Consider the following 12,920-nt stretch of genomic DNA (forward strand, 5'->3'; position numbering starts at 1 on the left):
CCCTTGTCTCCTGCATTGGCAGGCGGATTCTTAACCACTGCGCCACCAGGGAAGCCTATCTCTTCAGCCTTGTGTCTCATATTCTTTCCTCTGCACTGTGTTCTGGCCACCCTAAACCTGTTGCAATTTCCTCAGCATAACATGCTCTCACTCTCAACCCCTCCCACCATGTCACCTTCACATGGTCCGCTCTTACTTGCGCTTCATGATGGTCTAGACATTACCTCCTCAGGGAAGCCAGATCTCCCAGACTGAATTAGATACTTACACCATCTGAACTCTACCAGCATCCCATTCTCCCATAAGAAACCACTTCACAGGGAAATACAGCTGTCAGTTTGTTTGTCTATCACCCTTCTTTAAATGTGAGCTCTTTCAGGATATTGATTTCATTTTGTTTATCTCTATATCACTAGCATGCAGTCCAATGCCTTGGACATTGTTGAGACACACTAAATGCTTCTCACATTAGTGGAAAAAAATGAATGGATACAAAGGTAAAATGTAGTCAAAATTCGAAGTGTTTCTTCTGAAACAAATTTTGTAAGCTTTGGCCTGATGTTTATGTAAGCTATTTATTTTAATAGATGCTGCATAGATGAATATTCACGGAAAGACAATCTATTCTACCTCTTACTGTACTAACCTCTTTAGTATTCCTGGGTCACTGAGCTCCACTCCACAGTGTCCCTAAAGAATCAGGAAGAAGGCCCCAGCTCCAATTGAGACAGAACAGCTGTGACTCTCTTCTCTCCCTCTGTTTCCAGATGAAGGACCTACGTCATGAGAATATTAACCCTTTAGTGGGCTTCTTCTATGATTCGGGGATGTTTGCCATTGTGACAGAATTCTGTTCCCGAAGGAGCCTGGAAGACATACTGACAAATCAGGATGTGAAACTAGATTGGATGTTTAAATCATCACTCCTGCTGGATCTCATCAAGGTTAATGGAAAGACTGAAAATCCAGGATTTTCCCTGTAGATTAGAACTTCAATATTTTGGGATGTTTCACTTGCCTTGGATCATTATGATGCTCTTACTCCTCCACCTTCCTTCCCTGTGTCTGCCCTCACTTCTTCTCATAGCCCTTTTGTCCATATCTGTTATAAGGTCCTGATACAGAAAGAGTTTGCTTGCTCCTCACCTGCTCCCCTGTTTGAGGGCCAGATTTTTGTCTTTACTTCCTATAGCTATTGAGCACTCTTCTGCCTTAAGCAATCCTTTCTTCCATCCCATTTCTCTGCCTTCTGGATGTGGGAAAGTGCTCATTCCCAGGCTCTTTGGTTCTGCTTAGCCCCATCTCCTGGCTTTCACGTTCTAAAAGGTGGTTCAGTCTAGAACTAGGTGATGGGTCTTTGCATAGGTCTATACCATAGGTATAGATGTGGAACTCAGCATGACCAGAAAGCCAAAAGACCATCGGTTCTACCAGGCAGCACCTCCATTCTCAGAGGCAAGGACTATTAACAGCCAACGGGGTTCACAGATGGGTCCATGGATGGGCTTCAGTGGAGTCTATGAACTCCCTAGAGTGATATGAAAATTGTGTCTGTGTGCACTTGTAGTGGGCTGATTTGGATAGCCAATAGTCATTGAGCTTCCTGCATATTAATCACAGTCTTGACCCTTGTATTGTGGCCTAACTCTTTTCAAGGTAGCTTTATAGACATAATCTCATTCCAATTTTCTATAAAAGAAGTGTGATTATCCTCCTTTTACAGAGGCTCAGAGAAACTAAATGAGGTTTTTGTTATATAGTGTCTACCACACATAGTAGATACTCAATAAACATTTACCAGCTGTCTATTAAGTGGCAGAGCTAATAATAGAATCTAAATCTCTTAATTCCTATTCTAATACTCTTTCCACTCACTCTGTAAGCAAAGTCCCGTGAGTTAAGGGAGAGTCCTCTAAATGAGTCCTCTCAGACCCGTGATGAATGAAACCTAAGCATTAGACACCTAGGGAGAAATCTCCCCCACTATAGACTCTGCTTGGAAGTACTGGGGACTCTACAGAATTTCCTAGGGTGCAAGATGTAAAGCATACAAATACAAAGGGGTGTCAGGTGGCAAAGTAGAGCCAGATACTTAAAAGGACTCAGCATAAACAGTCCCGAGATGACTGCACTAGAAAATGGATGTATTTATATGTGAATGATTAAACCCATCTGGTAAAGTCCTGGTAGATCACATTTGAATGTCATAAGGTTGCCAAGCAAACTGTAGCAGTCAGTATCAGCTTTCTTGCTTTCAGCTTTCTTTTTTATTGTCTATTTTTAATTAAAAATATATAAAAAATAAATTGTATATATTTTATATAATTTTAATATATTTTATATAAATTATAAAAATAAGACATTTCTAATTATAAAAATAATGCATTCAATTAAATTTAGAAATCAAGTGATATAAATATATTGGGAAAATACTGACAATTACTCAATCCTCCTTCATATCTTCCCCCCAAATTAATCACTGTTGACAATTTGGTGATTAGCCTTGCAATTCATTTTTCGTGTATTTACATACATTATAGATTTTGTTTGTTGTTTAAAATACATACTGTCACATAGTTCTGCAACTTACTCCTTTTCACTTACTTTATGGCTTAGATATGGTCCCCTATCGGTACATACAAATTGATCTTATTATTTTTAATTGTTGCAGACTATTCCATAGGTTGGATGTACCACAATTTGGACGTCCCTTCTCGATATTTATTATACATCCAATTATATAATATAAAGCAGAGCTGCAAGGAGCATTCTTGTGTATGTGCACATGTGCAAGCATTTCCTTGGAGAAGTAGAATCCCTAGGTCACAGGGTACGCATACTTTCCATTTTGATAGCTATTTCCAAATTACCCACCCAAAAGGCTGTACCAATTTCCATTCCTGCCAGTAGTAGATGAGAGTTTGGCTAGACCTTTTGGGGGAAAATCAGAATCTTCAAATTCTTGACAATTATATATGTGTAGATCTCTCTGTGTTTGAAATGTCAATAAATCTTCCAATAACACACAGTTCTTTATGCCCACAAGATATGATTCTTCATCAAAACGTAAAATTTTAGCGCTAGAAGGGACCTGGAAACGATTCTTGTTGTCAGAGTTTTGCTTTGCCTGCGTGTAAGAGAAAAAGGCTGAATTCTAGATCATAATAGCTCCTGCCATTAACAATCTCAGAAAGTGGTTCTAAAAGCCCCAAATAGTTAAATAAGTTGCTAAATAAATCCTGTTTGTATCATCTGCAGGGCATGAAGTACTTACATCACAGAGAGTTTGCTCATGGGAGGCTGAAGTCTCGGAACTGTGTGGTAGATGGGCGTTTTGTACTCAAAGTGACAGATTATGGCTTTAATGACATCTTGGAAACGCTAAGACTCTCCCAAGAGGAACCTTCTGCGGAAGGTAAGCGATGTATTGTACCCTTCTGATGCACACAAGGTAACTCCAAAGTTCAAATGAGAACATGCCCTGAATTAAAGCCTCAGGCTGATTCAACTCCCCACTTTTGTTGAAAAGCAGCCTCATTTCCAAGCCAAAGGAGTTGAATGAAGTCTGCAGGCTGTAATCTCAGCGCAGCCAAGCCTTCTGAACAAAGCCAGTGCAATAATGTTGAGTTCCTGCTGTGGCAGGATTAGGTTATATTGTGTGGAGACCCCAGGTGTCCCTGGAGGAACTTGCTGAGCACTAGGCACACAGTAGGTGCTCAATAAATACTTGTCAGATTGAATGGAAGGTAATTTGGTAGCTGGACTCCCACAAAGCCCATTCTGGAATGGGATGTCACTAGAGCCTACCCTCACTGTCTCTGTCAGAGAGAAAGAAGCAAGGGGGGGGGGGTCGGCAGCAAGTAAATGCTCTGTGGGTTGTGTGGGATGGCTTCAGACCGAACTATGGCCTTCTAGTAAGTCAGTAGGCATGCCTGTAATGTCCACTTTGTGTTTTTGTCTTCTATTTAGTGCACGTGTGGCAACACCAAACAATGCCTGTAGAGGTCATAACAGATCAAAGAAATAGAAACCTGAGATGGGGCTTGGGAGTGGGTGATTGAGAACTATGAGGGAATGAACTGATGGAAGGGAGGGAGGAAGAAAGAGAAAGAGTAAGGAGAGAAAATGAATAGGGTTAAATACATATAGGAAGTTTGCACATTAAAAGTTTTAACCGGTATTGCAAGGGGGAAGAAGAGAAATAATGACACAAAAACACAGAGAAACAGACAACCCAGAAGAGACACAGAGAGGGAGAGATGCAAAATGACAACATATACTCATATTCTTAAAATGATCTTTGGTGTTATAAGCTTTAAAATTGCTGACTTTATAGGAGAAATGAAGAGTGCAGGACACAGAGAGACACATGCACGGATAGAGACACAGTCCAGTCATCAGTGGCATCATCTTTGAGCTTTACAAAGCTAGTGGAATACGAAATTTTAGGGAGTCATCCGGTCCAACTTGCTCATTTAACAGATGAGACACCTGAGTCTCAAGATTTGCCCGAATCGTGCAGCCACTTAGCAGCTAAATTAAAACATTTAGTAACAATTTCCTCTTTCTCTGCCCATCCATGCTTTGAAGGACTTGCAGCTCATGGTAATCACAATAGCAACAGGTGCTATTGTCTTCCTCTGGGTCTCTGTTTCACTGTCTCTCTCTGTCTCTGTCTCTCTCTTCGTCTGTTTCTCTCTGTGGGCCTGTTCTTGTTGACCACTTAGTCGTATGGGTATTATTTGGCTAATCCCAATTTGAGAGCTTGGAGTAGTTGCCTGGTGTTAGTGCTAGGATGTTGGGACAACCGCTGTAGAGTGGGAAGTACTTAGCTTCCTGTCAAAATTACTCATCTATAAAAGATAAAACACAATGTCCAGCTTCCCAGAATTCCATTGAATTCACAGGTTGGCTACTTTCAAACTTAAGAAACTCTGGTTTCAGAGTGAGGAAAGCTAGCTGCAGTGGGTGTTTTTTATTTTTATTTATTTATTTTTAAAATTTTTTATTATTATTATTTTTTTGCGGTATGTGGGCCTCTCACTGTTGTGGCCTCTCCCGTTGCGGAGCACAGGCTCCGAACGCGCAGGCACAGCGGCCATGGCTCACGGGCCCAGCCGCTCCGCGGCACGTGGAATCCTCCCGGACCGGGGCACGAACCCGTGTCCCCTGCATCGGCAGGCGGACTCTCAACCACTGCGCCACCAGGGAAGCCCTATTTTTATTTTAATTTTATTTTATTTTTGGTGGACTGTGTCTGTCTCTTTCCCTGTTTCTCCCTCTTAACGTTTCATTCCATTCTCCAAATTGCAAGGGCAATCTGGATGCTCAGTCCATTCTTTGCACACTGCAGCCAGAGGGAGTTTCCTAAACTGCAAATCTGATCATGTTACAACGGTGCCAAAATTCATTGAATGGCTTCCCATTGCTCTTAGGATAAAGTTCAAACTCTCTTACGTGGCTTACAAGCCCTTCATGGTCTGGGCCGTGAGGACCTCTTGTGCTTAACCACTCCCTCCTCTGTCTCTGTGCTCCAGCAATGCTGACTGCCTTCCAGTTGTTTATTTGCACCAGGCTCTCTCTTACTTCCAGAACTTCACACATGCTGTGCCCATTGCTTGGGACACTCTTCCCTTCCTACTCTGTTACCCACTCATCTGAGTCTGGCTAGATTCTCCTCCTCCCACAGGGCTCAACTTAAATACCACTGCTTCAAGAGACTTTCCATGACCCCTTAGGCTTGGCTAAATTCTCCTCTTTATGATCCTTTAAGGCTTTGAACTTTGTTGTAATACCACATTTTGTTGGTATTACATGTTTAATTAGCTGTCTTCTCTCCCTCCCCAAACTGTAAGTTTTGTGAAGGGGAGAAACAGGTTTGCCTCCCTCGGTGCCTTTCACAATACTTGGTGGAGTAAATGTTTGTTGAATCAATGAATGGATGAAATAAAATAAAATAAAGAAATTTGAGGCTCCCTGCCTTAGACGACAGGGCTAATAGAATCTTATCATTGGAAGGCCCTTGGAGGTCATCTGGCTCAATTTCCATTTTATGGATGGGGAAACTGAGGTTCAGAAAGGTGAGCTGATTAGTGACCAAGTTGAGATTGTGAACCCAGGTCTCTTGACTTCCACCATGTGTTCTCTTGTACCACACCACACTGGCTCTCCAAGGTTGATTTTATCACCATAGCAGGGCTCAAGAGTTAGTAGTAGCTCCAGCAAACACAAAACAAGCCAAAGTGATTTTTCTAGTTTTTTTTTTTTCCTGAGAGTTCAAGTCTAATGGTAGGTAGTGGCTCTTACTTGGCTCTGGAGTGGGAATGGGAAATGGGGGCAGGTTGTAAGTGTATTCATTACTGCCCACTCTCAATTACATAAGTATAGTCCAGATAAAGCCTCATTTTAGCCATTAACAACATACATGTAAGTGCTCTCTGAAAATACTGTTTGGTAGTGATTGTATTTAATAACCCAGCTTTTTACCAGAGTCATGTCCTCTTTTCCCTTCTTGTGCTTTTTTTTTTTCCTTCTTGTGCTTTTAAATGTGCAGGGAGAGAGGATGCCAGGAAGAAGCAGCTGCATACCATTTTCCCTCCCCCCAAAACCGTATGCCTGAAATCCCATGGTCAGAAATGTATTCCTTTGACTAAAGTGTTATTCAGTCTTTTTGGCTTTATTTGCAAATATCAGTTCTCCTAGGTGAGGAGATAGAAGGGCAAAACCACTATAGTGAGCGTATCAGAGACTCACAGGGGTGGTGGGGCAGGCGAGTTGGGGGACAAAGGCTGGGGACACCTGGAGGGCAAAGAGAGATGAGTATGTGATTCGGGGTGAGGCTAGAATTCCCTGTTCCACCATTTTGATCAGAGTTGCCTCAGAGTAAGAATTTCCAGGGTGAGTTTCTCTTTCCTGGGTTTCGCGAACAAACCAAAATCATCTCTGACCTTTTATCCTCCTTCTTGCTTCATAGGACCTGTCCTTTGGGCTCCCTTCCCAATACCCCAAATTTGAGAAGATGAAAAGTTAGCCAGCGCTTTCCGCATGCCACCTTCACCCTCAGGAGGCACTCTTTTCCAGCCTCCCTATCTGGACATCAACCTGCTGTTTACTCTACCTCTCTCCCCTCGGAAGAGCATACTGAGCCTGTCCCCAGCCCTGTCCCTTCCCTGTCCATTGTAGCCTACCTATATATCTCGTTCCCCATCCTGCTGCCGTCGCCCCTGCCCCCATTCAGGCCCCTTTCACCTCGCCTCTGGCTCTTACTGTAATAGCTTCCTAGCCGGTCTCCCTGATTCCAGCCTCTCTCCTTCTTCAATCCAGTTTGTGCAGGTTGCCAGATTAATCTTCCCGAACACGGCTTTCATCAAATCCCTCTCCAGCTCCAGCACCCCTACTGCCTTTTGTATTCGCTCCAAATGCCTTCATTTGGCTCTCAGGGCCTCTCACCTTCTGCCCTCATTCTTCCAGCCACCCTCCCTCCCCCACTTCATCAACCCCATTTCTCATTTCTCATTATTCCTTAACAGAGCCCTTCTCTTCAGCCAAGCTAATCTGCTTACCAGCACCCCCATCCGCAATTTGCTCCTTTCTACCTCTTGTTCTTTTGCACATACTGTTCTTTCTCCCTGCAAAGCCCTTACCCTGTCGTCGGCTCTAGGAAACTGCATCCTTGACCTTCTTAACAAGCTCCTTTAACTTTTCCGGGAAGCCTTCCTGGATTAATTTGATCAGCTCAGTTTTTTTATTAGCTTGAACCTCATGGAATTGCCAATATTGAACCATTTTTGATCTACAGAAATGGAATTTCATATGTTTCAATATGAAGCATTCCCTCCAATTTTTGACTACTCAATTTATATTATTAACTGGTATTTCTTTATATATTGCTTAAGGGGCCCTCGCCCCAAATTTCTGAGTCTCTGCCATAACTCTCTGAAAGCAGAGATAATATCTTTTTTTCCCTGTTCGGGTCTGAAATGCAGCAGAGCACACAGTGGGTTCTCAAGAGTGGCTTTTAATAGATTCATTTCCTTACACTATATAGTGGCCCTCATCACTATCTCTGTTGTATTGCAGTTACGGGTACACGTGTGTGTCTTGCCCACTGGTCTGTGAACTCTGCAAGGGCAAAGGCAAGGTCTAATTCATCTCTGGCACTGCCCCTGTCGTTAGCACAGTGCCTGGTACATAGTAAATCCTCAATAAATATTTGCAGAACTGAGTTGAAGGAATTGCTGCACCCTTTTGCTCTGCAAGGAACAGAGGAGACTTGGGGATCCTCTAATCCTCTTAGATAAGACCTGGAGAAAGCAACTTATGACTCCTCGAGCCCCAGCACAGTCAAATTATCAGACACATATAGATCTCAGCACACAGCAAATCCATGGCAACCAGTCGGGCAGGGCACTCGCCTTTCCCTGGAAGCCTGCCAACTGCTACTTGCAGGCTCAAGAGAGCAAGAAAGTCAGCACCAGATAGTTTTTTTATTTCGAGCTTCTTTGCCCTTCCCCACACCTCCGCTGTGTCTGCCTGCGTGGTCCTGGTGTGGGGAAAGTAGTATGCTTTCTCTGAGAGTAATTCCTTAGATTCATAAATGCAGACTCCAGGGGGAGGGGGGGCGCGGAGGCACTAGCATGCCAGTCTGTCTTAATACCAATATAAAGCAGTCAATGAAACAGCACCCTTGGAGCCCTCGAGGGCATTGCAGATGCTGTCAGTTAATCCGCCCTGTATTCATTACACAATGCTTTCTTTTCAGAGTTGCTGTGGATGGCCCCTGAACTGTTGAGAGCCCCGAGGGGCAGCAGGTTACGTTCTTTTGCAGGAGACGTCTATAGCTTTGCCATCATCATGCAAGAAGTGATGGTCCGGGGCACCCCATTCTGCATGATGGATCTGCCTGCCAAAGGTAAGCGGGAGGTGAGAAAAGGGTACCAGGAGCCCACCATGACCCAGATCATCAGGCCAACCCAGGCTGCTGCGATATGCCAGAAGAGTGAACACGATTCCGTGTTTGTGCTAACTGCCCACTGGTCTGCAAGCAGCCCTTGTTGTGTGCAGGTGGGACTTGGAGCCAGACAGCTTTAGGCATTTGGAAGAAATAACCCTCACCCAAGAAGCTGGTCGTTTTCCAAACTGTGACATAAGCCAAGGGCCTACAGGACTTACGTTAGTCCTTTTTTTAGCAGCCCCCTACTACTCCTTTGAGACACCCCCTGCCAGACATTTCAGTGCCCCCTCAGTGATGCTCCTGGATGTCAAAAGTCCTCCCATTCTTTCCCTGTGACACGCCATAGTCTTTCATCCTTATCTCCCATCAGAATCTTTGGCTACCAGGCAAAATTTGAGGGGAAGCAGGATGTTTACGTATTCTAAAAGTATGAAATCACTAGATATTTACTAATTACAAATGGAAAAAGAGTAAGTTTATTAGTGGAGGATCCTGCAGACACCACCTTAACCAAGTGATCAAGGTACATCAACATCATGTACCCCTGCCATGATGCACTGAGAAGGGCTCAATACCACCCTCGTGGTATTCTTGCCCCAAAATGCATAACCTCAATCTAACCATGAGAAAACATCAGACACACCCCAGCTGAGAGGCATTCTGCAAAATAACTGGCCAGTACTCATCAAAAGTGTCAAAGTCCTGAAAGACAGGGAAGGAATGAGGAACCATCACAGATTGGAGGAGACTGAGACATAACAATTAAGTACGATATGGGATCTTGAATTGGATTGTGAAACAGGAAAAGGACGTTATATATATGGAATTTAAGAAAAAAAATGTCATGAAGAACCTAGGGGTAAGGCAGGAATAAAGACGCAGACCTCCTAGAGAACGGACTTGAGGTTATGGGGAGGGGGAAGGGTGAGCTGTGACAGGGCGAGAGAGAGTCATGGACATATACACACTAACAAACGTAGTAAGGTAGATAGCTAGTGGGAAGCAGCCTCATGGCACAGGGATATTGGCTTGGTGCTTTGTGACAGCCTGGAGGGGTGGGATAGGGAGGGTGGGAGGGAGGGAGACGCAAGAGGGAAGAGATATGGGAACATATGTATATGTATGACTGATTCACTTTGTTATAAAGCAGAAACTAACACACCATTGTAAAGCAATTATACCCCAATAAAGATGTTAAAAAAAAAAAAGAAAAAGGACGTTAGGGGGAAATTGATGAAATTCAAATAAAGACTCTAGATTAGTAATAGTATTGTACCAATATTAACTTCCTTTGTACTGCAGTTTTATAAGTTGCTAACATTCGGGGACATCCCTGGTGGTCCAGTGGTTAAGACTCCACGCTTCCACTGCAGGGGGCATGGGTTCAGTCCCTGGTCGGGGAATTAAGATCCCACATGCCACATGGCATGGCCAAAAAAGAAAAAAATAATAATTTGCTAACATTAGGGGGAAACCGAGTGAAGGATATATAGGCAATTATTGTACTATTTTTACAACTTTTCTGGAAGTCTAAATTTATTTCAAAATAAAAGATTTAAAAACTGCAAAATCAAACCAAACCAAACCTAAAATACTTAGTTGTCTCTTGCCCCACTCGGAGTTTTAGTTCACTCCTCTACTTAGAACCCCCCAACAGTTCCTCATCACAAGTTAAATGAAGCCCAGTCTCCTCACATGAGGTACAAGGCCCTTCACAATCTGGTCCCTAGCCACCTCTCTAGGCTTATCTTCTGTCACTCCCCATACTCCAGCTAAGGCACGTGACTGGCAGTGCCCTGAAATCACTACCTCCCACCTCTGTGCCTCCACACGTGTTGCCCCTACCTTCTCCCCACCTTGCCTCATCCAGCTCATGTCACCTCCACTGGGAAACCTTCTCTGACCTTTTCAGTGTGGGTCAGGTGTCCCCTCTGTGTTTTCCTGTGCATATATCTGCTAGAGCACTTATATTGCTGGTCATTGTTTATCCTCCCTTTAAACTGTGAGCTCCTTGAGGACATAAATCATGCTGGGCCTAAGCAGAGAGGTGACCTATTTCACTCGTTGGTGTTCTCAGAAAGGGACTCCCTCTACCAGAGAGTTGGATGGGGCGGTTGCACTCCAAGGGGTCGACGTCCATGGAATCTATTGCACTGGGGGCAGGGTGAGAGATGTGATGGAGAAACCATTACTGGTGTGGGCCAACCTGGGTTAACAGAGCAGAAGGTGTGGTGTCACAAGGAGCTGAGAAGTCAGAGGCAACAACTGAAATTCTTTCATGGAGGCAAGGGGACGCTTATAATGGTATAAAGCAGTGCTGTTGGAGTGTTACAGCCAAGGCAGGGGTGGGAAAGGCACACTGGTGGTGGAAGCAAGGTTTGGTTCACGATGAGGATGTTAAAGTCAAGGGTGTGGAGAGGGGACTAGGGGTAAGAAGTGAGCTGAAGCAACTATACACCAGTAAAAATTAATAAATAATAAAGCTATTCCGAGAAATGTGGGACATTAAATTTGAAAATGGAAGCTCCAACTTCCATGTGCAGTAAAATCTTTCTTCAACCAAAAAAAAAAAAAAAAGAAATAAGCCGAAGAGATAGTCGGGGCTTGGATTTTATCCTGTGGGTAATAAAAATCCATGAAGGGATGTTAAGCAAAAAAGTGACACGGCCAAATCCATGTTTTCAGAATGGTTTGTTGAAGGCGAGGCTGGAAGCAGAGAGACCATGCAAAGTGCTCGGCCCATAGTCTGATACACAGTTAATGTTCCACTGAAAGTGGGGTTCAAGTACCAGCAGCCAGAAGGATCCCAATGGGGCCCTGAACTATTTACTGGAGGTTTTTTTTTTTAATTTATTATTTATTTATTTATTTTTGGCTGTGTTGGGTCTTCATTGCTGTGCGCGGGCTTTCTCTAGTTGCGGCGAGCGGGGACTACTCTTCGTTGCGGTGTGCGGGCTTCTCATTGCGGTGGCTTCTCTTGTTGTGGAGCACGGAGTCTAGGCACACAGGCTTCAGTAGTTGTGGCACGTGGGCTTAGTTGCTCCGCGGAATGTGAGATCTTCCCGGACCAGGGATCGAACCCATGTGCCCTGTGTTGGCAGGTGGATTCTTAACCACTGCACCACCAGGGAAGTCCCTTTACTGGAGTTCTTAATTCCCTTACCTTAGGGGCCAGGCAGGACCCATAGCCCGGAACTGGGCTGGGCCTGGGCCTTCAGCGGGGGCTAATTGGGTCTACTGTAGAGACTGAGAGGCTTAGATGATTTGGGGGTGGGTGAAAGGAGCCAGATCATTGAAACAATGGATAAACAACGAGGTCCTAATGTATAGCACTGGGAACTATATTAAATATCCTGTAATAAACCATAATTAAAAAGAATATGAAAACGAATATATATATGTGTATATACACACACACACACACACACACACACACACACACACACATATATAAACTGAATCATTTTGCCATACACCAGAAATTAACACATTGTAAATCAACTATACTTCAATGAAAACATAAATAATATCTAGCAGAAGCAGAATAAAGCTGTGCTTAAATGATACCAATAGCTCAATTGATTAGTTTCTCAGTCCTTCCTCCATTGATTGATGTAGCCTTTGTTCAGATACAATTTATATTCAGGCCACCTAAGGAGAAAGCAAAAGACATTGCCTTTTTGTAATTTCTCCTGACCAACCCTATTCTTGGCTAAAACTCAATTATCTTTGCCGAATCTTGGTGCTTTCCCCACAATCTGTAGACCTTTTTCTTCTTGCTTCTGGACAGAAATCATAGAAAGACTTAAGAAGCCTCCTCCTGTCTACAGACCAGTGGTTCCTCCCGAGCACGCCCCTCCAGAATGTCTCCAGCTGATGAAGCAGTGCTGGGCTGAGGCTGCAGAACAGCGGCCAACTTTCGATGAAATATTTAACCAGGTAAGGACTCCGTGAATCTTAACACTCA

At 43.8% G+C, this 12,920-nt stretch overlaps 1 protein-coding gene across 1 annotated transcript in view; it reads left to right on the plus strand.

Moving 5' to 3' along the window:
• The window catches only part of GUCY2F (guanylate cyclase 2F, retinal), an 81,564-nt gene that overhangs the window by 49,263 nt on the left and 19,381 nt on the right, over nt 1-12,920 (plus strand). Inside the window, exons 9-12 of the mRNA XM_073798878.1 lie at nt 768-944; nt 3,259-3,415; nt 8,762-8,911; nt 12,744-12,892. Coding sequence (XP_073654979.1) covers nt 768-944; nt 3,259-3,415; nt 8,762-8,911; nt 12,744-12,892 — 633 coding nt within the window. The remainder of the gene's footprint in view (nt 1-767; nt 945-3,258; nt 3,416-8,761; nt 8,912-12,743; nt 12,893-12,920) is intronic.

Source organism: Tursiops truncatus, chromosome X (genome assembly GCF_011762595.2).
Source record: "Tursiops truncatus isolate mTurTru1 chromosome X, mTurTru1.mat.Y, whole genome shotgun sequence".
Classification (NCBI taxonomy): Eukaryota; Metazoa; Chordata; class Mammalia; order Artiodactyla; family Delphinidae; genus Tursiops; species Tursiops truncatus.